The following is a 24296-nucleotide window of genomic DNA, read 5'->3' as shown; positions in this document are numbered from 1 at the left end:
CAGACGTTCACACAACTCTCTCAGAGGCAGCAGCCAGGGGATGCCACACCCCTCCCCCCATGCTGAGCATATTCCTGCCAAGTAGGATAGCCATGTGTCCTACTTTAGAGAGGACAGTCCTCTCTTTGAAGGGCTCTCCAGTCAAAGTCCGATTTAAAGACAAAGAACCCTCAGAAGGAAGAGCAGCAGCAGGGTCTTTGAAGCTGCCCATAACCTATTAATTGGGAGCTAAGTGAAGCACAGGCTATTATTAATAATAATATTAATGATGATAATGATGATAGTAGCTCCTGAGCAGAAGACTGAGTAGGCACGAAGGTCATCTGATCACAGTCTTCCCTAATATGCACTGGATTTTTGTTTAAGTTACAATCATTATTCCCAAATTTGCGTCTACACATAACAATTAGCATATTTGGGTTTTGTGCAAATCTTTTTTGGTGATGCGTAAGTGGGAATCTGATTGCAAAGACATCCCAGAGTTTTTGCAACGTGAAGGAAGCCCTAGATTCCCACAGAGTGGTCTGGCCATTCTAAGGATAGGGGAAGGAAATAGTTGGGTTCACATTTTAGCATAAACACACTTCCTGGACAAATGCACAAACTGAAAGATTTTGAAATTTGAACTCCTCCCTAATTTTGTGATACAGCACTCCAACAAAAAATGTGCACAAAAATGTGTATATCCATGAAAACAATGTACAAAAAAGGCCTTGTACTAGGGAAAATTGCTTGCAAAAGCATAGGCAAGACGGCATACAAAAATGGCAATATTTGGAGAAATGCACACAAAAATTAGTATGAATGTTAATGGCCTAATGAAAAGAGGGGGAAATACACACAAGTGCAGAAGTGTGATGAACTGAGCTTAAGACTAAAGAAACAAGAAGCCAAAATTGACAATATTAGTAATTCCTTCCCTGCTTTTCGCAACTCTTACCTGCTGTCACGCTCTGGGATCTCCTTAATGGCGATGCGCACCTGATTGCTGAGGTCCCGGCCAGCGTACACCACCCCATAGGTGCCTTTACCTAGAATCACCCTGTCGCCTGCTTCCGTGCGTTCGTAGTCATACTGTGCAAGTCAAAGAACACACACAGAGTTATGGAACTTAAAAGGCCCATTTGGTGAAATCTCTATGCGCAGCACCCTGTCTTGGCCTGTTCACCACTGGGCTTGGCCATTTTCCACATCCGCCTTCACAGCCATCGTTCGACAGGCCCTGACCAAAGTTCCCGGTTCCTGAAACCAAGGAGCGTCCTCTTCCGCCAGCTCACCTCGAGTTCCTCCAGGGAGCTGCAGCTATTCACTTCCTCACCCATCTCTGCCATGAAGGAGCGGACCAGTTCGCAAAACCTAATGTAAAAGAGCAGAGGGGGAAGAAAAAACCCCTAAGAGAATGGACACCAGCGCAAAGAACTATCCTGTTATCATTGGGTTCAGAATCAAAGGCTACAAGCCCAGACTAGACGGGTTGAAAATCTGGAAGAATTATGCAAACGGAGAAGGGAGAGGGGACTAAGAACTAAACCCGAAGTTATTGCAGCTTGAATTTGGAAGGAGAGGGGGAAAGGGGCCCCAAATCACTCAGGATATTTCAGAGGATGGGGCGGGTGAGTGGAAGCACACTCTCTATCTCCAGAGATCCTTCTAGCAGCTACCGTTACTATTTTAATTTATTTGTTTGTGCAAAGCTCTGGGAGAAACGCTATGTACAGTGGTACCTCGGGTTATGAACTTAATTTGTTCTGAGGGTCTGTTCTTAACCCGAAACCATTCTTAACCTGAGGTGCGCTTCCACTAATGGGGCCTCCCGCCACCGGCGCACAATTTCCGTTCTCATCCTGGGGCAAAGTTCTCAACCCGAGGTACTACTTCCAGGTTAGCGGAGTTTGTAACCTGAAGTGTTTGTAACCCGAGGTACCACTGTGATAGTAAAACATCATTCCAGGGGGGGTTAGGGAGGGGGGGAAATGACAGCCAGCAGTTGCCAGACAGAGCTGTAAAAACAGAGTTGCCCATCACCATTTCAGCTGAAATGAATTCTCCACCCACCCATTTTGTCACCTGCAAATTGAGTAGTAAAGTGGGGGAGGGGCAGTTTGGCTCAACTCTAAAAAAAGGGAAAATAAAAATAAAACCTTGAAAGTTAGAACAGGAATAGGAAATCTGGTGCTTCAGATTTTCATTTCCTTATTCCATGCAAACTCTGTGGATGTGAAACTATACTTGCAGCCATATATTCATGCTGACACTCTTAAACTCCACACCTTGAGCCAGCAGTTTTCATGTTTGGGCATGCGAGGGAAGGTGGCGATTACAAGTTTAAAATTACTTCCCTCTGAGCATCAACAGGGTTTACCTCCAATTCAATTTCTTTAAGAGCTGAGGGGGTAGAAATCAGATTTGAGAATCCGAACTCCTTTTTATTTACTTTGCCTTCCCTGACCCTCGTTGACTTTAATTTTTACGAACACGTTTTCAGAACCCACACCGCAGCTGCAGGCATGGCAAGCAGGCAGTGGAGATCCAAACATCATGTGTCTCCATGGTCGCACATGATGAAGAAGAAAGGGCATCAATGGTACCCTGTTTCTTGAGTCTGCAATATAACCCCTGGGAAACACTCTGTCCAGAGCAGCATCCTGCAGGAGACACTCCCTTCCCCCGAGTGGGGAATGTGGTTGGGTTGTGGTTGTTTTCAATTGTCCCTCTTCCAAATGTTGTGGGTTGCCCCTCTGCTACCCATTCATGTCTCCCCACTCACCAGCGGCAATGGTACTGGGTAGGGAAGTACAGCTGGAAGTCTTCCGCTGTGTGCAGCACGTAGAGGAAGCAGCACCGCTCATCGCACTTGGAGATACTGGCAAGAAAAAAAGATGGGAGTGGAAGGAGGACTTCAGCAAGTCTCCTTTCCTTATCAGCGCAAGCCTGTGTCTTGCTTTAAAACCTGCCTCTCTCTGCGTCCCACCACCGCAAGTTGCTTGCATCAGCCTCAGGGGCTTACCAGACCCCATTCTCCTTGAGATGCTAGCTTTCTAGGTGCGATGATGTTTTATTTATTTATATTTGCATGGAGGAGCATTGACACGTGAGCTGCAGTGGAAGAAAAATGTGTTCCGACTGCATTTTAAGGACAAACTGATCTAACTCACCAATCCCAGACTTCAGTGTAGATTGGAATGCACTTAATCTTGAGGGTGGGCTGTGACTAAGACAGATGCTTGGAATGCAGAAGGTCCCAAGTTCAATCCCTGACATCTCCAGGTAGGGCTGGGAAAGATTTGTACCTGAAACTCTGGAGTGCTTCTGCCAGTCAGTGTAGACAACACAGAACTGGATGGAGCCAGGGGCTGACTCCATATAAGGCAGCTCCCTGCATTTCTCTCAGTCAAATTACACACTTCTCCAAATTTTGCAGTGCATTTTCTTTTTACAGAAAATGCACAAAAATGTATACTGTGATTTCGTAAAAAGGCAGCTTCTCATGTGCCCTCTCTGCCCAGTGCTCTCTACTGCGAGTGCCACCTGGCTAGCTCTGTTTTCTCAGGGGAGGGGCTGTACGTCAACAGTCTATTGGCTTTGCATGCCAATTCTTGTGGGTTAATCTCCGGTGTCTCTCAGGAGGGCTGGGGAAGACTTCTGCCTGAAATCTTCAGCCACCCAGTGCACTAGGAGTAGCCAATGCGGTGCCCTCCAGATGTTACTGAACTACAGCTCCCATCATTCCTGACCATGGACCATGCTGGCTGGAGGTGATGGGAACTGGAGTCCACCATGGAAGGCACCATGATGCATACCCCAGGTATAGGCAATAGTGTGCTAAATGCACCAATGGTCTTTCTTGACAGTGTCCTATGTTCCTATTTAAATCAGCCCTTTATTTCAGGGTCTTGAGAACTAGAGCTTCCTTTTTTTTTTTAGGGGAAGAACCGTAAGTCAGTGATGTATCTCAAGGAAGGACTGGGAAAGGCCTTGAAACCACAGCGAGTTACTGTTCGTTAGTGTAGCCAATACTAACCAATGTGGCTTATTTCTCTGACCTGGTATAAAGGCTGATTCTTATCTTAAGCACTAGCCTAGCCTTAAAGACAAGGAATTCAAACTATTTGTTTTATATAAAAAAAATAATCATCACCTGATTCCACGGATGGAAGAAGTTGGGAATGTCCACTTGGAAATCCCTTCCTGTAAAGAGACCCAAAAGTTGAAAGAAACATACAAATACCCTGAGTGGGGAAACACAGGAAATTGAGACACACACCCAGAGGGATAAACAGCCATGAAGATTTATAATGCATAAAGACTGGAAATCTAAATAGAATGAAAGTAATTACATGAACTTTTGTTACTTTTTATTAGATATTTTGTGTTTGTATTTTTTTGTAATTATAAGGGTTTTTAAAAAGTTCTATTTTAAATTGTTGTAACTTGTTTTGCAACCTTAGGGTGAAGGGCGGGTAATAAATTAAAAATATTAAAATCAGAAAAAGAAACTGACCCAGGCCACATACCTCTTCTGGAGAGCCAATGTGGCTCAGCGTCACTGATTTTTGCCCTTCTTGACTGCAGACACTGAGCTGAGATGGCTGCAACACTCTGCCCAACTCCAGAATCAAGACCTGTTGGAACAGGTGGTGAGTTAGATTGCTAGTTAACTTACATGCCGCTTCTTATTTCAGCAAAAATCTAAAAGTGGCTGACATATGTCGTAGTGAGCATACACTTAACTAAGAGAAGACTGCACACATAACCTCTCTGCTAGTTGTCCTTTGATCTGCGCTGCTTGCTCATTTGCTACGGGACCAGGCTCCAGGTGTTATTATTAGTATATGAGGCCCTCAATGGCTTGAGACCAGTCTACCTGCAGGATCACCTTAACCCCACATGTGCCCATTTGACTGCTTTGATCTGCAGAACCGTCACCAAAATGAGCGCAGTGAAGGTGCCTGCCTGATGGGAGGAAGTTCCAAAATCCATATCTTGGAATTTTATGAAGAAAAATCTTAAGGGAATGGGGGTGGGACAAGGGTTTTAGAATGGTATAAGTGCAATTTATTCAGAACAAAGAGCTAAATTGATAGTTAATAATGTGGTGACTGAAGAATTTAAGATAGAAAAAGGAACACGACAGGGCTGCCCTATCTCTCCACTATTATTTATTTCGGTCCTGGAGGTATTGCTGAACATGATTAGAAGGGACCGTCTGATCAAAGGAATTCAGGTCGGAGCCAAACAATATAAATTGAAGGCTTTTGCAGATGACCTAGTTTTGACATTACAGGAGCCAGAATCTAGTACGGAAAGGGTACTAGAACTGATTCAAGAATTTGGTCAGGTGGCAGGATTTAAATTGAACAAGTTAAAAACGAAGGTTTTAGAGAAAAATTTAACTCAGACTGAAAAAGAAAGGTTTCAGAAGGAGACTGGTTTGACCTTAGTGAAGAAGTTGAAATATCTGGGGATTAATATGACAGCTAAAAACTTGAATTTATTTAAGGACAATTATGAGAAATGTTGGTCAGAAGTTAAAAAAGACTTAGAAATATGGTCTAATTTGAAGCTTTCCTTGTTGGGTCGAATCGCAGTTATAAAGATGAATGTATTGCCAAAGATGTTATTTTTGTTTCAAACTTTACAGATTGTGGACAAGATGGATTGTTTCAAGAAGTGGCAGAGAGAAATCTCTAGATTTGCCTGGCAGGGCAAAAAGCCCAGAATAAAATTTAAAATATTAACTGATGCGAAGGAAAGAGGGGGGTTTGCCCTGCCGGACTTTAAACTTTATTATGAATCAGCAGCATTCTGCTGGTTGAAAGATTGGCTACTTCTTGAGAACACTGACATTTTGGATTTGGAAGGCTTTAACAACGCTTTTGGATGGCATGCATATTTGTGGTACGACAAGGTTAAAGTGCACAGAAACTTCAAACACCATATTGTCAGGAAAGCATTGTTTAATGTCTGGATTAGGTACAAAGATTTATTGGAGAATAAGACCCCAAGGTGGTTGTCACCCATGGAAGCAAAGGCTCTGAAAAGACTCAATATGGAGGCCAAATGGCCGAAGTATTGGGAGATATTAGAACAGGAAGGAGACAAAATGAATTTACAGAGTTTTGAGAAATTAAAAGATAAAGTGCGAGATTGGCTTCACTATTATCAAATAAGAGAGACCTATAATTTGGATAAGAAATTGGGCTTCCAGGTGGAAAAATCGAAACCGGAGACAGAACTGTTAGAACCTAAAACTAAGATTCTTTCAAGAATGTATAACTTGCTGTTGAAATGGAACACTCAGGATGAAACGGTTAAATCAGCCATGATTAAATGGGCACAGGACATAGGTCATAACATTTTGTTTGCTGACTGGGAAAAGTTGTGGACCACCAGTATGAAATTTACGGCATGTAATGTCCTAAGAGAGAATATTATGAAAATGATTTATAGGTGGTACATGACTCCAGTCAAGCTTGCTAAAATTTATCACCTGCCTGATAACAAATGTTGGAAATGTAAAGAAACTGAGGGTACATTCTTTCACCTTTGGTGGACGTGCCCGAAGATTAAGGCTTTCTGGGAGATGATATATAATGAACTATTTAAATATACCTTCCTTAAGAAACCAGAGGCCTTTCTCTTGGGCATAGTCGGCCAATTGGTGTTAAAGAAAGATAGAACGTTTTTTATGTATGCGACAACAGCAGCAAGAATACTCATCGCAAAGTACTGGAAGACACAAGATTTGCCCACCTTGGAAGAATGGCAGATGCAAGTAATAGACTACATGGAATTGGCAGAAATGACTGGCAGAATCCGAGACCTGGGAGAAGAAGTGGTGGAAGAGAATTGGAAGAAGTTTAAGAACTATCTGCAGAAATACTGCAAAGTTTATGAATGCTAAAAGGATGTTGGATATGAAAATAATATGGCATTAGTGATACAGTGTGGAAAAAACATGCAAAAATGTAATAGAAAAAAGGTGAATGACGAAAGTTTTATTATGTCAAAGGTAAATAATATGTTAAAGGTATTTAAACATAAGGAGGAAAGATTGGAGATATAATAGAGCGATTTTAATAATTAGAAATGATTTCTGAAAGAGGGTTAGAATTTGCTGTATTTGATTGGGTAAAGAGGAACACAAAAAAGGGAGGCGTGAGGAAGTCAGGAAAGAAAGTTACTCAAGTATGAATTTAAAAGTGGGAGTTTTTACCTCTTTTTATTATTGTTAATTTTATTTTTTCTGTATGTTGTCTTTTTTCTTTGGTTCTGCTGTATGTGTATAAAAAACTTAATAAATATGTTTAACAACAAAAAAAAGGAAGTTCCAAAATCTGGGTGCTTCCCTACAAATGTGGAATGAGTATTATGTGGTACCTGTAACAGTGCTGGTTCATCAGGGCAGCCAAGGCTGACTCAGTCCTGTGGTCAGGTGTGAGCACAGCTAATTGACTGTTTCAACTTATGGGATATAGTGATGATATTCTCAGATGTGATGCCTGGGGCGACAACTGGAGGCCAGGAGGAAAAGGTGTGTGTGTTTGTGTTCATACATACTATACATTTCCAGCACATCTCTCCACCCTGCCAAGAATCATGGGAGCTGCAGTTTGCGAAGGTTGCTGGGAATTATAGCTCAGTGAGGGGTGAACTACAGTTCCCAGAACTTTGGGAGAAAAATGCGCTGCAAATGTATGGTGTGTATGCAGCCTGTTGTGTGTCAAGATTATAACTGACTGCAGAGGAAAAATGGCTTGAGAAAGGTAGCTCGGTATGTTCCAGAGTTTCTTGGTGCAAGCTGAGAGGGCTGCATTGGTGTTGCTCCAGGACCAGTTTTTGCACGGCAAAAAATCAACCTGCGATGTTTTGCAAGCCACCAATCTGCAAGGTAAACAGGCCCCTGTCTCAAGGAAACTACAACCCAAATTTCCACAATGGAGGGAGACGAGAAAAGGAAGGGTTGGGAGTGACTAAAGTTCACAAATTTGAGCAGAAATAGATAATTTGGCTTTGTTTCACCTAGAGGTAAGAACTAGGAGTTATCCCAAAGGCTTCTCCCAAGGAGATGATTTGTAGAGGGGATTTAAAGGGAGAGAGAAGCATCTGCACAATTTTCTCTTGCCCCGCAAATCTGTCAGCACATGAATTTCACACAAACAGCGAGGGGGGGGGGAGAGAGAGACTGTCCAGTCCTCTCTCCAACCCAGCTATGCAAAGCTTGCCCTGAATTTTATATAGCTTAAGGGAGGAAATATGAAAGAGCACCTTAGGCAAGAAAGGCTTTGCTAGGACAGAAGAGGAAATTTCCTAAGAATCTCATTCTGCAACTCTGCTGAAACTGACAGATGAGCAAGGCAAAGTTTTGCATGCTTAAGGTCACAGCATTGATATGGCCATCAAAATGCCATTTAATCCAGATTCAAACTTTCTGGGCAAAATTGGATAAATTAAAAAAGCCTCTTGCTGATGGGCAGCTTGCAATTTCTGAATGACTTGTTTACAATGTTAAGTCACTATCTTAGAAGCAATCAAGATCTCAGGCAAAAGGGCTGGAAAACCCTCTAAGACCTTGGAGAGTTGCAGAACAGAAAATCGTGGGGGAAATGGTTTGATGCCATGTATATGAACTTTTATGCAGACTGGACTATGCCACTTCAGACAGCAGGTTGGGCTACCCCATACAAAAATGAAACAGAACACACACCCCCATAAACAAAGAACTAGCATATTAGTTATGCTAGCTCACACCTCATCATCCAGATGTGCTCAATTTCTAAGCCACAGTTTGAAATGGCAAAGTCCGTTTTACCACCGGAGTGCTCTGCCACCCCCAGAACCACTTTGTTTTGCTGCTACTGCCTCTAGTAGGATGGAAAACAACAGATGCCACAGTAGTGTAGCAAAGGAGCAGGCAGGAGGAAAAGCTGGTAGTTCAGTAGAGGTTTTGCCAAAGCACCAACGTTCATTGCCTCCTTACCAGACACTCCTCTGTGGAGACAAAGGGCTGGCAGGAATCCATCAAGAAGCCCAGCCAGAAATCAACCAGCTCCTGTTTAGGTGACCAGGTGTCGGGGGCAGTGTTGAAATGACTATAGATTACATAAGTCTCCTTGATAGATGTCAAGAACCTGAACCAATAATTGGGCAGGGGGCAGAAGAGAACAGAGTTAAAAAAGAGAAAGAAGCACACACTTCAAACAGACCCACACAGTCTGCAAAGGGTGAAGTAAGTTAAAGTTTCTATCCAATGCAAGTGGTCTGCGTCACATATTATTATTATTTCCTCCATTTATAGACTACCTTTTCAGTCAAGGCAGTGTACATGGTTCTTCCCCTCCTCATTTAATCGCCACAACAACCCTGACTGGTCCAAGGTAAGCCAGTGAGCTCCATGGCTGAGCAGAGGTTCAAAATCTGTTGTCCCACCACACTGAACAAGGAGGAAATCACTTCCTCTTCAGAAACCTGCCCTCTCCCAGCACCTCCTTCGGCACTCACAACTCCAGTTCATCTCAATGGGTTGTCAGCTAGTTAGTCTTCCTTGCCCCCCACCCCTACCCCGTTCCCATGAGGACACAAAGTTCCCACCACGCACCAAATTGGAGCGTTGAGCTTGTAAAGTTTCTCCGAGGCCTGGATGATTTTGTCAAAGTCGCCGGTCAGGATACTGGCGCCCAGGTAAAAACCCACATCCCAGTAATGTTGCATCTTTTCCAAGCATCCCTTCCTGCCCAGGACACAGCTCACCTTCATACCTAAGGAAGGAAGGACCAGAAGCAAGGAAGATTTTTCTAAAATGCAGCAGGTATGTTTCAGGGGCAGGGGGCGGGGGAGGGCAGTGGCAGGGATTTCTGAAGGGAATTTTCAAAATGGTCACGACGTTCTGGCTAAACTGGGGGTTACCATTCTATTTGCTACAACATAACACATTTTTCAAGCCTCATTTCAGCAGGGAGAAGAGGCAGAGGGAAAGGGGCCCTGAAAGCATCTTGCCACTTTGAACAGTCACAGCTTCCCACAAAGCACTCTGGGAACTGCGGTTTAAGGGTGCTGAGAGGTGCTAGGAAACCACTACTCCCCACATGGAGCGACAATTCCCAGAGTTCCCTGGGAGCAGGGATTGGTTGTTTAACCACTCTGGGAATGGTAGCTCTGTGAGGGAAACAGGGCACTCCTAACACCTCTCAGCACCCTTAACAAACGACAGCTCCCAGGATTTTGTTTTTGGAGAAGCCACCACTGTTTAAAGTAGTATGATAACTGCATTAAATATATGGTGCAGATGGGGCGATAATTGCTCCTTTCATAAGATCCCACCCACCACCCAGCCAATATTTCCCTATCACAAAACGTTCATTGAATTGGGCACTTAACACTATCGCTTGGAAATGAATCAACCAGATTTTGTGTTTATATATATATATATAGAGAGAGAGAGAGAGAGAGAGAATAATAAAGAACACTGTCAATATCTTGGTTTTAGATCAGAATGATGATTCACACATCCAGCTACCCTTACGAGACGCAGATGGGAACAAGCAGCCCCGCACCTAACTGCCGAAGTTGCATGGAGGTTTCGAACTTGTGTCCAGCAGCGATGAGGAAGACAACGGAGTTAATCCCAGCATGGAGGCTCGGGTCTGTTAAAAAGGCCTTGTGATACCTGAGGAATCAGAAGCACAAGGAAATATCAGACCTGAAAACTAACTAGGAAGGCTGCAATTCAGACCCAGCAAATAAGCCAAATGGGTGAAAAAAAGAGAGGACAGGTTGCTTGCACCTTCAATCATGTCTAGAAGTAGGAGTTTCACCTGGCCACCCTACCACCACCAAGCCATCCCACAAGCAATGAGCATTTCAAAGAGATTTCCACGCCTGCAGCCATAATTTAAAGCAGAAGTGCAAGTTCAGCAAAGATCCCTTTCCATTCCTCACCAGTAAAAGGCCTGGTCTCTCTTTTCGGCATCAGTGAAGCCAGAATCAATGAACATGTCCTTATAGATGCGGCCGCACATGCAGTACAGGTCAGGTGCTGCCCGTTCAGGCTTCTCCACCAGGGGCAGGATAACAGAGAGAGCCTTCTCCCGATCGCCAGGCTGGTTCCGCCTGCAAATGCATATCACACAGAGTCACACACGTAGCATCAGAAGCATCGTGGGGCAAGAGCAGCCACAGTGCAGGAAGAACACCAGCTCTGCCCATCTGCTACTGTGTTAGTGTCGGGATCCACAGGGATGCCATCACCGAGGAGGGCTGATGGCCCAAGAAAGGAGAGATCAGAATTTCCTGGTTACAAAGGCACAGAGACTTTGGAGAGAGTCCAAGGTGTGGGTTTAGCACCATGCCGCAGAGGCCAAACATCCAGGTTGTCTCAGCATAGTCATTGACTAGAGATCCTGCCCACTGGGTGCTGCCTTCTGGGTACTTAAAGGGCCAATGCCTTCTGCTACATCCATTGGTCCCATCAAGATAATGGGTGCTCCAGCTGTGGAGATCCCTCCTCCATGCCCTCTGGATTCGCTGAGGAGTCTGCAAACCAGCCATGAGAGTCCATTGGCAGAGGTGTGTCCTCAGGACTCAGGGAAAGCTCTGGTGTCTACAGACACCCATGGGATAGACCAGGGAGTGGGGATCCATCTCCACTTCAGAGCTCCCATTGCCAGAAGACACCTCTTAAGTGTACCAATGTCCATGTGCATCAGGGAAACAGAGGGTAGGGAGGCCTAACAGGGCTGAGAATAGAGGCCCATCCTTACCTGACAATGTTCCTCACCTGTCAAGGGCAAAGGCATAGTGAAAGCAGATGTTGTGCTGCTCAGCGACATTGCAAGTCGGCAGGGCCTGTAAGGTCTCCACTAGGGTGATGATGCCATTACAATCCTGCAGAAGACATAAAGTGAAGCCGCAATAGGCAGGCACGCACACACAGCCTTCAACTAAACCCAAACTCAGTTCAGCTCCAAATACACATGGCTCCTACTCTAGGAACCTGCCATGAAACACCACAGACCAGGATGTGTAAGGGGGGCGATGTTCAAGTGCTCAGTGGTGGGGCATCTATCCATGGGTGTTGAATGCCTGCATGGCACTGATGCGCATTGCTGGAGTTGACCGCTGCAATGCAAAACTGGGTTGGCAGGGGGTCACATCTGCCCTGGGGAACAGTCATCAAAACATTCTGCTTGCTGCTGCTGCTGGCATTTGGGCTGCATTCATGTGCATTAACTGGCCACGTCACGAGAGTTGAGGGGCCCCGTGGATCAGCTCACCTGTGCGTCACGGTAGGACAGAATAAAGTTCATGACAATATCAAGGCTGAGGCATTCAACGCTGTCCAGTCGCTGCTGGATACTGGTCAGCTCACGGCTCAGCTGCTCCCCGCTGTACCTTTCGCGAGCCCTGCGGATGTCCCTTCGGATCATCTCCCGAAAGTAGCCGCTGGAGAAAACAAGAAGGAAAGGATAGCGCCCCTTGGCTTACCCCAAGAGGGAAAGGCAAATTTACCCAGGGCCAGTGCTATATATATCAGAAGTGGGGATTCTGGGGGCCAAATGCAGCCCTCAAGGCCTCAAAACACTCCCCAGGTCATGCCCCTCACCACAGCGCACATGTTTTTGCCTGACTGAAAAGCCGTCCTTGCTCTCTGATCACGCCTCCCGCTTATCTGGGTGGAGAACAGAGACTGGTGTTTGTGTACATGTAGAAGCTGCCTTCTGTATAAAGATAAAATTTACAGGCATTGCTCCACCCACTTTTGCCTCTGGCCCCACCCACCACTGGTATGTGGCGTCCAGAATGATGCCTTGAAGGGAATGCAGTTCTGGGACTGGAAAGGGCTCCCCATCCCCACTAATATACTAACAGGAAACTCATTCTCCCAGTGCCCTTTCCATGTAGCCAAAACAGGACCATCCATGCACAAGAGGGAGGCATCAGCAGGCTTGAGGTACCCCCAAGACTGGCAGTATGGAAAACCTTTAGTGGGGGGAACGGCCTAAGCAGTGGAGGTGGGAGGAGGACCCAAAACAGTCCAGTGTGGACTGACTGTGCTCAACAGCCACTGAATGCTGCACTTCTATTGGGGGAGGTGGAAATGAAATGGAGTATCCTGGGAAAGAGCAGACAGAATAGCTTTAACACTCAAGACTTTCTTCCATACACAGGGCTAATGTGTGGAGGGTATTTTTAAATTTTATTTGAGCTAATTTATATGCTGCTTAATCGCTAGAATTTCTAAGCAGTATCCCCTTTTTTTAGAGAGAAAATGGCTAAAATGAATGAAAACAGTATCATTAAAAGCAGGGAGCAGACAGTGGGATCATGCCTCCTTGCCCTGCTACTGACACTGCACTGTGAGTCAGCCTGCCAACTTTTGCCCATGGGCCTTGGATGTCGTCTGCAAAGGGATGCCTATCTATAGGACGCAGGGCTGCCTAGTGTTAGTAATAATTTTATTTTATTCTTAAATTACCCACCCTCCAACCTAAGGTCCCAAGGCAGCTTACAGATTTAGAACACAATATTAAAAACCACTTAAAACAGACTGCCACTGGTATCAGTGTGCTCAGTTGTGATGCAATCGCAGAGGCCCACCACAGCTTCCTGCAAAGTTCTAGAAACAGTAGGAAGGATCCATTTATTCTGGTTTTCAGCAGAATGGGAAAACACACTGCTATTCTAGGTTACTTTCCTAAGATGAAAGGCTCCCCAAATGAGATGGCACTTCCTGCTTCTTTAAGTCCAGCAGCCTGCAGGCCAGCTATGGCCCCAGGAGCCTCTTCATCCAACTCAGAGAATCCCTTTCTTTGCCGCCTGCAGCAATTAGCAATTTGAGCCAATTAGAGGCTTTTTTTTTTCCCCCCAAGCCAGAGAGCAGTGTGGAACTGCAGCTGAGGAACAGAGAAGTTAACACTTCCCTTTCCATGCACTATGAGACACACTCTCAAAATCACTCAGATTTTTCAAGATTTAATTGCTCCCACAGAGGAAGTTTCTTGATCTGGCAGGTTGCAGCTGGGGATGGGAGGGTTAATCCTCTGCTCCCCATTCCCCCATGATCTTTTCCCCCACCCCAAACCTGCTGCATGACATTCAGGAGCTTGAAAACAGCCTCCTCTGAATGCCAATGGAAGGTTGTTTTCAAGTCTAATTGCTGTGTGGCTCTTTGTGGGAATTGTAGCTGCTGGGCAGGGAAGCACTAACTGCAATCTCTATGATGATCATTTCCCCCTCTTGAAATTAGGCTTGGGGAAAACGCTTTCCCCTCACCCCCCAAGTCTAACAGCTTACTGGGAGGGAGTGTACGCAGTGTATTTAAGTTCTGGGGATGAGAAATGCTGTTCTCCTGCGCCATTCATTCTGGAACACAGGAAACTGCCATGTGTTTTTGCTCTGTTTCAGGGTGGTAGACTAAACGATCCAGCAAGCACTTTTTCTTACGTTAAGAAAACCATCCAGGGCTTGGAGGTTCGTAAGTGCATGGAATACCACAGAGGAACAGCATCTCCCTGCATCAGCTATAGGCCTTGCCACCACCACCCCCTCACTTAAGTCTTGCATGACACTGTGCGGCTGCCCTGTCCTCAGCTGCTCCTCTGCTGCAACTTCCTGTTTTCCTTCAGAAGCTCACAGCTACCCTTGAACAAGAACCTTTTTTGTCCAGTATTTCTCCATTTGCCAGCTCAGCATGCTACACCTCGGCCATCAAGATGTGCGGCATTTCTGTAATTATATCCCCTGCAGGGTAATGGTTACCACCTCACCTAGATCATTCATAAAACCAGATCTGTCTCTAGAAGAGCTAGTTCTCACCCAGCCATGCAGTTTCACTGGATTGATTGTTAAACCACCCTGGGAAACTGTAGGACTGTGAGAGGAATAGAGGGTCTCCTATCAACTCTCGACACCTTTTACAAACTAGAGTTCCCAGGATTATTTGAGGCAATCTATGACTGTTTGAAGTGGCATTATTTTTTTATGAAAAGGGAGAAAAATATATACAGTCATACCTGGGGATAAATACACTTCAGGTTGAGCGCCTTCGGGTTGCGCTCCACGGCAACCCGGAAGTAACGGAGTGTGTTACTTCTGGGTTTCGCCACTCACGCATGCACAGGCGGTCAAAATGACATCACATGCATAAGCGGAAGCGGCGTAATGCAACCCACGCACACGCAGACACGCTGTTGTGTCTTACGTTATGTTCAGGATGCGAACAGGGCTCCGGAACGGATCCCGTTCGCATCCCGAGGTACCACTGTAAAGTGGAATGAGACAGCCTTAAATGTAAGGAGAGGGTGTGGCCAGAGTTCAACAGGTTCAAGTACCCACTCTTATTAAGCAATAGGCTTTCCCTCTTTCTTGGGGCTGCCCGTGCTTCTCCAAAGGTAGTGTGTCATAATCCTTCCCCTTAACTCGCTGGAAGGCCGTCTTTCCTGGTACTCTAACTTGAACTCAGTGAAATGCTGCACTTGATTCTGCTGCACCTCCCGGGATTCTTGAGAACTGCTGTGAGTTACAAGCCGTCCTCAGCAATTCTAAGAATCTGCCCCAGCTATGATTAGGGCACCGATAACAGAATGCAGAGGATCAAGACGACCCTGGTATCTTTTTACGGAATCTCGAACATCTCAGTTTTGCAGTAAAAAAGAAAGAACAGCTTACATGGTTACTAGGAAAACTATGAAGACACACAAGGCCCAGCAAGAAATCATAGCCCAGTACTTTGCATGCGGAAAGTCCCAAGTCCAACCCCTGGCATCGCTAAATGCCCCCTGGCTGAGAAATGCCCCCTGGAGAGCCACTGCCAGTCACTGCTAACAATACTCAGCTAGAGGAACCAATTGTCTGACTTGGTATGAGGCAGCTTCCCGTGTAAGGCAATGGGCGAGTCCGGCAAGGACCCCACCAAGATAACGCATAAGCTAGGCCTGAATGCTGCGCCCTTTTTGCTACGGCAAAAACCTGTGACAATGAGTGGAGCGGGTTGTAGAATTTTACTGTTAATCTGGAAGTTATCACGCCAGATGCGCCAACTGCTAAAACAACCTCCCCAAAATACCTTTGGACAGAAATACGAATAAGCTGGGATATTCTCTTCTTGAGGTTTTGTGGGGTCGCTTGAGTTCCCACACGACCATCTGCAGGCTTCCAGAGCCGCCACACCAAGAGGGCCTTGCCTGGCAAGCAAGGCAGGGAGCTTAAAAGCTCTTTTCGCACCAGGAAAACCACGTTGCAGAAACTTGCACTCTCACACACACACCTCCATCCTCTACTACCTAGGCAAGATCACAGTGCAAGGACTTCTTCAGCCGGGCAAAAGCAGCTGGGGAGAGTGTGGAGGATGTCCGGTGAGGAGTGTGATCCTGGGAGGGCACACCTAACTCCCGTTGCTGCGCTAGTTGAGTTCATGTATTGAAAGATGACTGGGGTGTGTGTGTTACCAGGTGTTGGTGGAGGTGCCCTCCAGCAGCCTTGCAAGCTGCGCCGTCAGGGGGGTGAAGAAGGCCTCCATGGTGAAGTTATTAGGCTGGCAAAGCTCGCTCAGGCATATCATCGCATTCGGGTCGCAGCAGAAGACCTTGTTCTGGGCTGCCACCACGTAGGGGATTAAGGTATAGCTGCCATTGCCATCCTAAAAGAGAATTAATGCTATGATCCCTGCACACACCCAGTTCTAAAACACACATGGCACTATGAACATGTCAAAAAAAAGTCTGAAGAAGTGTGCATGCACACGAAAGCTCATACCTAGAACTAACTTAGTTGGTCTTTAAGGTGCTACTGGAAGGAATTTTTTTATTTTGTTATGTCAAAAAAAAGAAAACCCAAAAATACACCTGCACTGGCATCCTCCTGGAAGTTGAAGATTACGTTATTCTTTTGTTTTAAATCTTTCACGTGCCTTTTGGGGAAAGGAAGACTTATAGGCCTTCCACTTTACCTTCACTGGTTCTGGAGCTGAGTTCTGGGTCAGAATTAAACTATTAGCTGAGGTGGCAGTAAAATAAGTGTTGCCACCTCTTCTCTAGGAACTGTTTCTATTCTGGGAAATCTGCTCAGATCAGCAAGATAAGGATCAAAGCTATGTGGTCTGAAGGCACATGATGCAGAAACCTCACAAAGCTAAGCAGGTCTGGTCATTGCCTGGGTAGAAGACCACCCTGAGGCCCATTATGGAAGAAAAACAGGATACAAGGCAAGTGTGGGGAACCTCTGGCCTTCCAGATGTTGCTGAACTACAACCCCCATCATCCCTGGCCATTGGCCATGCTTGATGAAGCTGATGGGAGTTACAGTTCAGTAATGCAATGCAATGCCATAAATATGGAATGGGAAACCTGTGCCTCTCCAGATACTGACTCCAACTCCCATTTGCACCAGCCAGTATGGGCAATGAATGATGGGAGATGGAGTCCAACCACAACTGGAAAGCCACAGGTTCCCCATCTATGTAATAAATAAACAAATAAGCAGACCTACTAGAGGTAGTATGTACCCATTTCGTGGGGCGCAAAACTGTCCAACACATGAATTTTGAGCAGTATTAGGGTGGGGGCAATTTATCTAAGCAGCAAAGAAAAATAGCATTTTTGGTTTCCAAAAATTGTGCCCAAAACTTGAACCAACATGGACAAGTTTTTTGGTGAACCTATATGGCAGGGCTGGGGAATCTTTGGCTCTCCAGATGTCGCTCGACTCCAACTCCCATCAGCCCCAACTGACATAGCCAGTGGTCCGTCATGATGGGAATTGTAGTCCAATAGCTGGAGGGCCAAAGGTTTCCCAACTCTGCTTTATGGATTGAAAGGAGGCAACATACAAATGTAATGGTATTCTTTCAAATAGCAAATCCCTTTCTCTTCTTAGTTCAGTTCCCCCGCACTGTTTGGGTGGGGTGATGGTGGTGGCTTTTGGAAAACATACTTGCTATTTCACTTTGCAAACTACCCAGTCTCCAACATATATTTTTTAAATTCAACCATAAGGATTTTGCCATGCGTGTTCCAAAAGCTGAAACAGCCGAGTTGGATAGATAATAAATCATGTACAGTGCAACCTTATACACGTTTACGGAGAAGCCCCCACTATGTTCTGTGAGGCTCACTGTGCTCAATTCCCAGAAACAGATCATGAGTCTCATATGGTGCATGGTCAGAAAACCAAGTGGGACTTACTGAATTCTTCTGGAAGATCTCCTCCTAGAAAGGAGAAAGGCAAGGGGAGGTTATCATTAGCTGCTGGTACCAAAGAGCCAAACTGGATTTACTCAAAGGCTGATTAAGACTGTGTACACACCATACTTGAAAACACAACTGAAGAACACACACACATATCCCCAGTGTATTCTGCTAAAGTTTGCTGGGAATTACAGTTGTACCTTGGTTTTCAAACAGCTTAGTTCTTGAATGTTTTGGCTCCCAAACACCGCAAACCCAAAAGTGACTGTTCCAGTTTGTGAACTATTTTTGGAAGATGAATGTCTGGCGGGGCTTCCACGGCTTCCGACTGGCTGCAGGAGCTTCCTGCAGCCAATCAGAAGCTGCGCTTTGGTTTCCGAATGTTTTGGAAGTCAAACGGACTTCCAGGACGGATTCCATTTGACTTCCAAGGTACGACCATATAACTCTCAGAGGGGTAAACTATAGTGGCATATAAAAGGCACCATATAACTGTAGTAATAAATACATTGAAAAAATTAAAAGCAGCTGTTAGGGACAATGTACAGAATACATGTAAGCTATTAAAACTTTCAGGAACTGCAGGGGTTCAGCAAGGCAGCACCACCAAGGGTTTCAAATCCATAGACTTTCTGAAGAAGCACAAGAACTTCCTGCAGGCTTGTTTCCGGTGTGTTTCCGGTTTCCGGTGTGTTTCTGTGTGATGCCATAGCAGGCCAGAAGCCTCCCTTGAACTTGGTTGCCTATCTTGAAAACCCATGCCTGCAGGAAGTGAGGCAAGAAGGTCTCCTTCCAGTGACTTAATGCATCACTTTCTCTGGAAGCCTCCTGGGCCTCAACGCATGCCACAAAGTCACGCTCCTAGAGTGGCTGTTTACACATCACCAAGGAGGAGTAGAAATGCATCACCACAGACCTCCATAAAAATGGCTTCCGCTAACTGATCCGTATGAATGCGTCACTATAATTTAAGCACAAATGCAATCCGTTTCATGCTAGTGGGGAAGATTGTGAGCAGGTGATCTACTTAGTCTGCTGCCTGGGTGCTCAAAGCCCATTGGGGTGTTTTTTTAAAACTGATGAAACAATGAATGTCCCTTTGCACAACAGGCTACATTCAAGCCGTGCAAAAGTCGAAGGCTTCTACAGACACACACACGACATCCAGGCAAGCAAGAGGCATTATCATGATTCAAGGACCCATTCCAGTCAAACAAAAAGACTCTGCTTATTATGGAGGTAAAGTGTCCTTCAATCACTAGGCAATACTGTCCAGTTTGGCCTCTATTGACCCTTTATCTAATGTCCCACCAAAAATTAATCTCCAGCTTTGTTAATGGTAGGAACTTAGATGGTAGGTTATCTTTCTCCATATCTAGGATCCCACTCTTGAATGGCTGAAATTACACTTAGGTAAAGGTAAAGGTACTCCTGCCCGTACGGGCCAGTTTTGCCAGACTCTAGGGTTGTGCGCTCATCTCACTCTATAGGCCGGGAGCCAGCGCTGTCCACAGACACTTCCAGGTCACGTGGCCAGCGTGACAAGCTGCATCTGGCGAGCCAGCGCAGCACACGGAACGCCGTTTACCTTCCCGATGGTAAGCAGTACCTATTTATCTACTTGCACCCGAGGGTGCTTTCGAACTGCTAGGTTGGCAGGCGCTGGGACCGAACGATGGGAGCGCACCCTGCCGCGGGGATTCAAACCGCCGACCATACGATCGGCAAGTCCTAGGCGCGCCACCCGCGTCCCTACACTTACTTGTAGTGTAAATTACTTGTAAATTACACTTACTTGGATACAATACCCCTTAAATTTACCGGGGCTTACTTCTGAGTAGGCATGCATAAAGGTAAAGGGACCCCTGACCGTTAAGTCCAGTTGTGGACGACTCTGGGGTTGCGGCGCTCATCTCGCTTTACTGGCCGAGGGAGCCGCCGTTTGTCCGCAGACAGTTTTTCCGGGTCATGTGGCCAGCATGACTAAGCTGCTTCTGGCGAACCAGAGCAGCACACAGAAACGCTGTTTACCTTCCTGCTGGAGCAGTACCTATTTATCTACTTGCACTTTGACATGCTTTCAAACTGCTAAGTTGGCAGGAGCAGGGACCGAACAATGGGAGCTCACCCCGTCGTGGGGATTCGAACCGCTGACCTTCTGATCGGCTAGCCCTAGGCATGCATAGGATCACACTATTAAGCCATTTATCATACTTGCACCAGGGGCGCATCAATTCTTCCCCTGATAGCTTCCATATGTGCTTAGAAGACAAAACATCAATCCTGATCTGGATGGGTTGCACGACTACACAGAACGAAGCTGGAGTGGTCTTTACTTCTGATACGCTAATGAAGAGCACAAGGGTTTGGTCACATGTAGGTAACAGTAAGATAATGAGCTCTCTACGGAAGCTGCTCTCTTGCCATGCTGCAGCCGTGCGATGTTTCCTTATCACATTAGATAGCTGTTAGTACAAGATCATGCAGAGTAACCACAAACTCATTAGAGCTTGCTGCTCCTACGCACAGGCAACCCCCCAAAGGGGAATCCAAAGCAATTCTTGCAAGTGTTATCATGCATTAATATGTTGCACTGAGAGCCAGTGTGGTGTAGTGGTTAAGAGCGGTAGTCTTGTAATCTGGTGAACCGGGTTCTGCGTCTCCGCTCCTCCACGTGGAGCTGCTGGGTGACGTTGGGCTAGTCACACTTCTTTGAAGTCTCTCAGCCCCACTCACCTCACAGAGTGTTTGTTGTGGGGGAGGAAGGGAAAGGAGAATGTTAGCCGCTTTGAGACTCCTTCGGGTAGTGATAAAGCAGGATATCAAATCCAAACTCCTCCTCTTCTTCTTCACATCATCTGTGTGAGATGATGCAGCTTTTCTACAATGTACTACCTTATGCAGTGCAGCATGTGCCAAATCTGAAGAGGGTCTTTTGCTCTAAATGGGTTGTAAGTGGGGCAGGAAATGTCAAGCCTGGATGCTGAATGCAACCCCCCAGGCTTCTCTGTCTGGCTACTGGGACTCTCCCCAGACCACACCCCTTATAGGCTCGGCTCTGCAACCTCCTTGAGTGCATTTGCCTGGCTAGAATGTGTCTTTAAACTCTTACAATACATCTTGCTTACCAAAATGGAGGGAAAAGGTTGGTGTGTTTGTGTGTAGAAACTAGCCTACTGTACAAAAGTTGTCCATAAAGGAAAGTGGCCCTCAGGTTGAAAAGCGTTCCTCATCCCTGCTCTTGCCCTCTTCAGTCATCAGTGCTTCTATGTTACTCAGTATGGGACTGGGAATGTACCAGGTAGCACTGCCCCATAGAGTCTGTGTGAACATCTTGACCATCTGGGCCTTTTGTACATGCACAGCTGTACAAAAGAAGGATTCCATGTGAGCTGGAAATCTGGGTGATTGGGGTCCTGGGTCGCATGGGAACCTTTGTGCATATACCTGCATACAGAAAGGCTCTGTGGGGACAGGTGGTCATGCTGTTCAGGTGGACCATAGGGGACTGGGCTACAAAAGGGTCTCCCCACTTCCATGTTAGGTAATACAGAAGCATTAAGGTCAGAAGAGGACTTCTGGCATGCACAGAACTGCATCCTAATGCAGCAAGTAGCTGTTAAGAGAAAAACTTTCACAATTTTGAAAGTGAAAGCACCAGCTTCTTCGGAGAGCACACACTTTGCATGCAGAAGGTCCTAAATTCAACCCCTGAAATTTCCAAGCTGGGCTTAGAAATACCCCTTTGGAGATAATACTGAGCTAGATGCACCAATAGTCTGACTCAGCATAAAGCAGCTTCCCAGAGAATCTGTCTCTCCCCACTCTCCACTGGCCTATAGCTAGATTGCTGTAGGACTGATTTAAGCCTTACATGTTGAAGGTCTTGCCTGCTTGCTTGACACAATCTGTATCTGGGCAGCAGTGGGAGATGGAGGAAGGCTTCTTTTTGCAAGATGGCTGCAGATATTTTATACCCATCAAGCATTCGTAGAAGGGAATAAACTATTTTTAGGTGCAGTTTTACTGATATTATTTGTTGCTGAATGGTTGCTGTTATGACTTTATCTTCTATGATAAAGTTCATCTATAAAGTTCTTAGCCACCCTGTCCTGCAGACTGGAGGATGGGCAGGACAGAAGGCACTTGAATCAATCAATCAATCAATCAATCAAACAAACAAAAGTTGCCCTGGGGGTAAATCTCCCTCTAAGGGCCGTATCCTACAGGATACTCGTCAACTTTGTTTTTTTTCCATTGACAAAATCTGTCATCTGCCACACATACATGCACTCACACCCGTGTTCTCCATTACACACAAAAACACACTTGGGGGAACATTTCAGCAGAACAATCGCTGCAAATGAAACATTTAAGAAACTCCTCCTATCCTCACTTCAATCTTTCAGAGCAGATTCTAAGTGTCTTGATCATCAAGTCAGTGATGATATCAGAGCAGGACTTTGGGGCAAAGGTCCAGGATTCCCCACCACCACCCACAAAATGAGCAGGAGGGCACTACAAATGCAGCAGGGCTGGCTGACCATTATTTTGAAGAAAGCGGGCGGGACGGACACTGCACATATTTCTACCAAAAGACAGATGCCCCAGAAAGTCCAGATTCTAAAACTGCCTAACTATTCCCCTGCATGAAGGGTTTCCTCAAATCCCAACTGTTTAGCAAGTCTAAAGGCAGCCCACTCCTGCCCTACAGATGTTCCTCTGATCTGATTAAGTGGCCCTTTTTCTGGGTAGTCCAGCGTCTCAAAGCAATCTCCATGAACAGACTCCACCTGTAGAATTGAATTGCATCCCCGACTCACCCGGAGAGCCTGCAGCTCCGGAAAATCAGTGTAGCAGCACAGGAGGATGTTGTTGGTCATGCTGAAGCTCTCCCTCACCCCCAGGTGATAGAAGAGCGAGGGCTGGCACAGGCTGTTGCTCATCTCCACCACAACCACATCTGCAGGGAGGGAGAAAGAAGACACAGAGAGCACTAGCTTGCCCCCATCCTTCAGTTTGTTCTCACACCTCCCATCTTGTTTCTTGGGTTCAATCTTTTCTGAGACAGGTAGTTGGCAAGGGCTGCTGATATGGGGCTGTATACATACCATCAGCTTAAAACACAGCAAGGTTGTCCCTTCTCTCTATTTGGATTGAAGCCGAGTTGGGCGAAAATGCATCAAAGCACAGTTTTTCTCAAGAAACAAGATAGTTATGAATTCCAGTGTTAGAAAGTCAGAAAGCCAGGCGCCAAATGGTTTCTTAAACCAAGGTTACAGTCACCAAAACAGAGTGTTTAGTTGCAATTTTGGGGCAAGGTGGCTCTCAAGTCTTATTTTTCAAATGATAGATAAATATCTGGCTAGTTCAGATGACAACCTTGATATAGGTTAAGAAATCTAAGAACTTAAAGAAGAAAAGTCACTTGATCCAGGGACAATCCAAACACATATATGTATTGGCCTATTCCTACCTTTTATTCTTAATGGTGACACAGATCATTCATAACTTAATAATATTCTTCACAACTGTGAACAGGGGAGTGGGGTGGGGTAAGTGAAGACAAGCTACAACAATTAACTACAGTGGTACCTCAGGTTACACATGCTTCAGGTTACATACACTTCAGGTTACAGACTCTGCTAAACCAGAAATAGTGCTTCAGGTTAAGAACTTTGCTTCAAGATGAGAACAGAAATCGTGCTCTACTGGCGCGGCGGCAGCGGGAGGCCCCATTAGCTAAAGTTCAGGTTAAGAACAGTTTCAGGTTAAGAATGGACCTCCGGAACGAATTAAGTACTTAACCCGAGGTACCACTGTATAATGTTCACCAATCCTGCTCAGGTTGCGCAGAAAAATAATTTTGGTTCCTGAAATTCATTCTGATTGTGCAAATAGAATTCTACAGGATGTGTTGCTAGTATGTGAAAGCAATCCAGATCCAATGATGCCCAGGCATGTACCTCCTGGGGTGGGGATGTCAGGCACCATCCTAGTGCCCAGGCATCTTCGCTTGGTCACAATGCACCTGGTGCCTGCCTAATTTCGAACACTGTTTAATAAATAACAACAACAACAACAATACTCTATTTATACCCCGTCCATCTGGCT

General features: G+C 45.7%; 1 protein-coding gene across 1 annotated transcript in view; it reads right to left on the bottom strand.

Moving 5' to 3' along the window:
- The window catches only part of MAP3K6 (mitogen-activated protein kinase kinase kinase 6), a 42071-nt gene that overhangs the window by 14980 nt on the left and 2795 nt on the right, over positions 1 to 24296 (bottom strand). The window contains exons 2-15 of the mRNA XM_081868748.1: positions 23006 to 23145; positions 18180 to 18203; positions 16446 to 16636; positions 12273 to 12441; positions 11777 to 11883; positions 10939 to 11109; positions 10554 to 10666; positions 9599 to 9758; positions 8981 to 9131; positions 4515 to 4622; positions 4139 to 4188; positions 2768 to 2863; positions 1278 to 1356; positions 941 to 1074 (exon numbers count right to left, since the gene is read on the bottom strand). Coding sequence (XP_081724874.1) covers positions 941 to 1074; positions 1278 to 1356; positions 2768 to 2863; positions 4139 to 4188; positions 4515 to 4622; positions 8981 to 9131; positions 9599 to 9758; positions 10554 to 10666; positions 10939 to 11109; positions 11777 to 11883; positions 12273 to 12441; positions 16446 to 16636; positions 18180 to 18203; positions 23006 to 23145 — 1693 coding nt within the window. The remainder of the gene's footprint in view (positions 1 to 940; positions 1075 to 1277; positions 1357 to 2767; positions 2864 to 4138; positions 4189 to 4514; positions 4623 to 8980; positions 9132 to 9598; positions 9759 to 10553; positions 10667 to 10938; positions 11110 to 11776; positions 11884 to 12272; positions 12442 to 16445; positions 16637 to 18179; positions 18204 to 23005; positions 23146 to 24296) is intronic.

The sequence above is a fragment of the Podarcis erhardii genome (genome assembly GCF_964252035.2).
Source record: "Podarcis erhardii genome assembly, chromosome: 7".
Taxonomy (NCBI): domain Eukaryota; kingdom Metazoa; phylum Chordata; class Lepidosauria; order Squamata; family Lacertidae; genus Podarcis; species Podarcis erhardii.
Note: the sequence above shows the minus strand (reverse complement) of the source record. Positions and strands in the feature narration are given on the sequence as shown.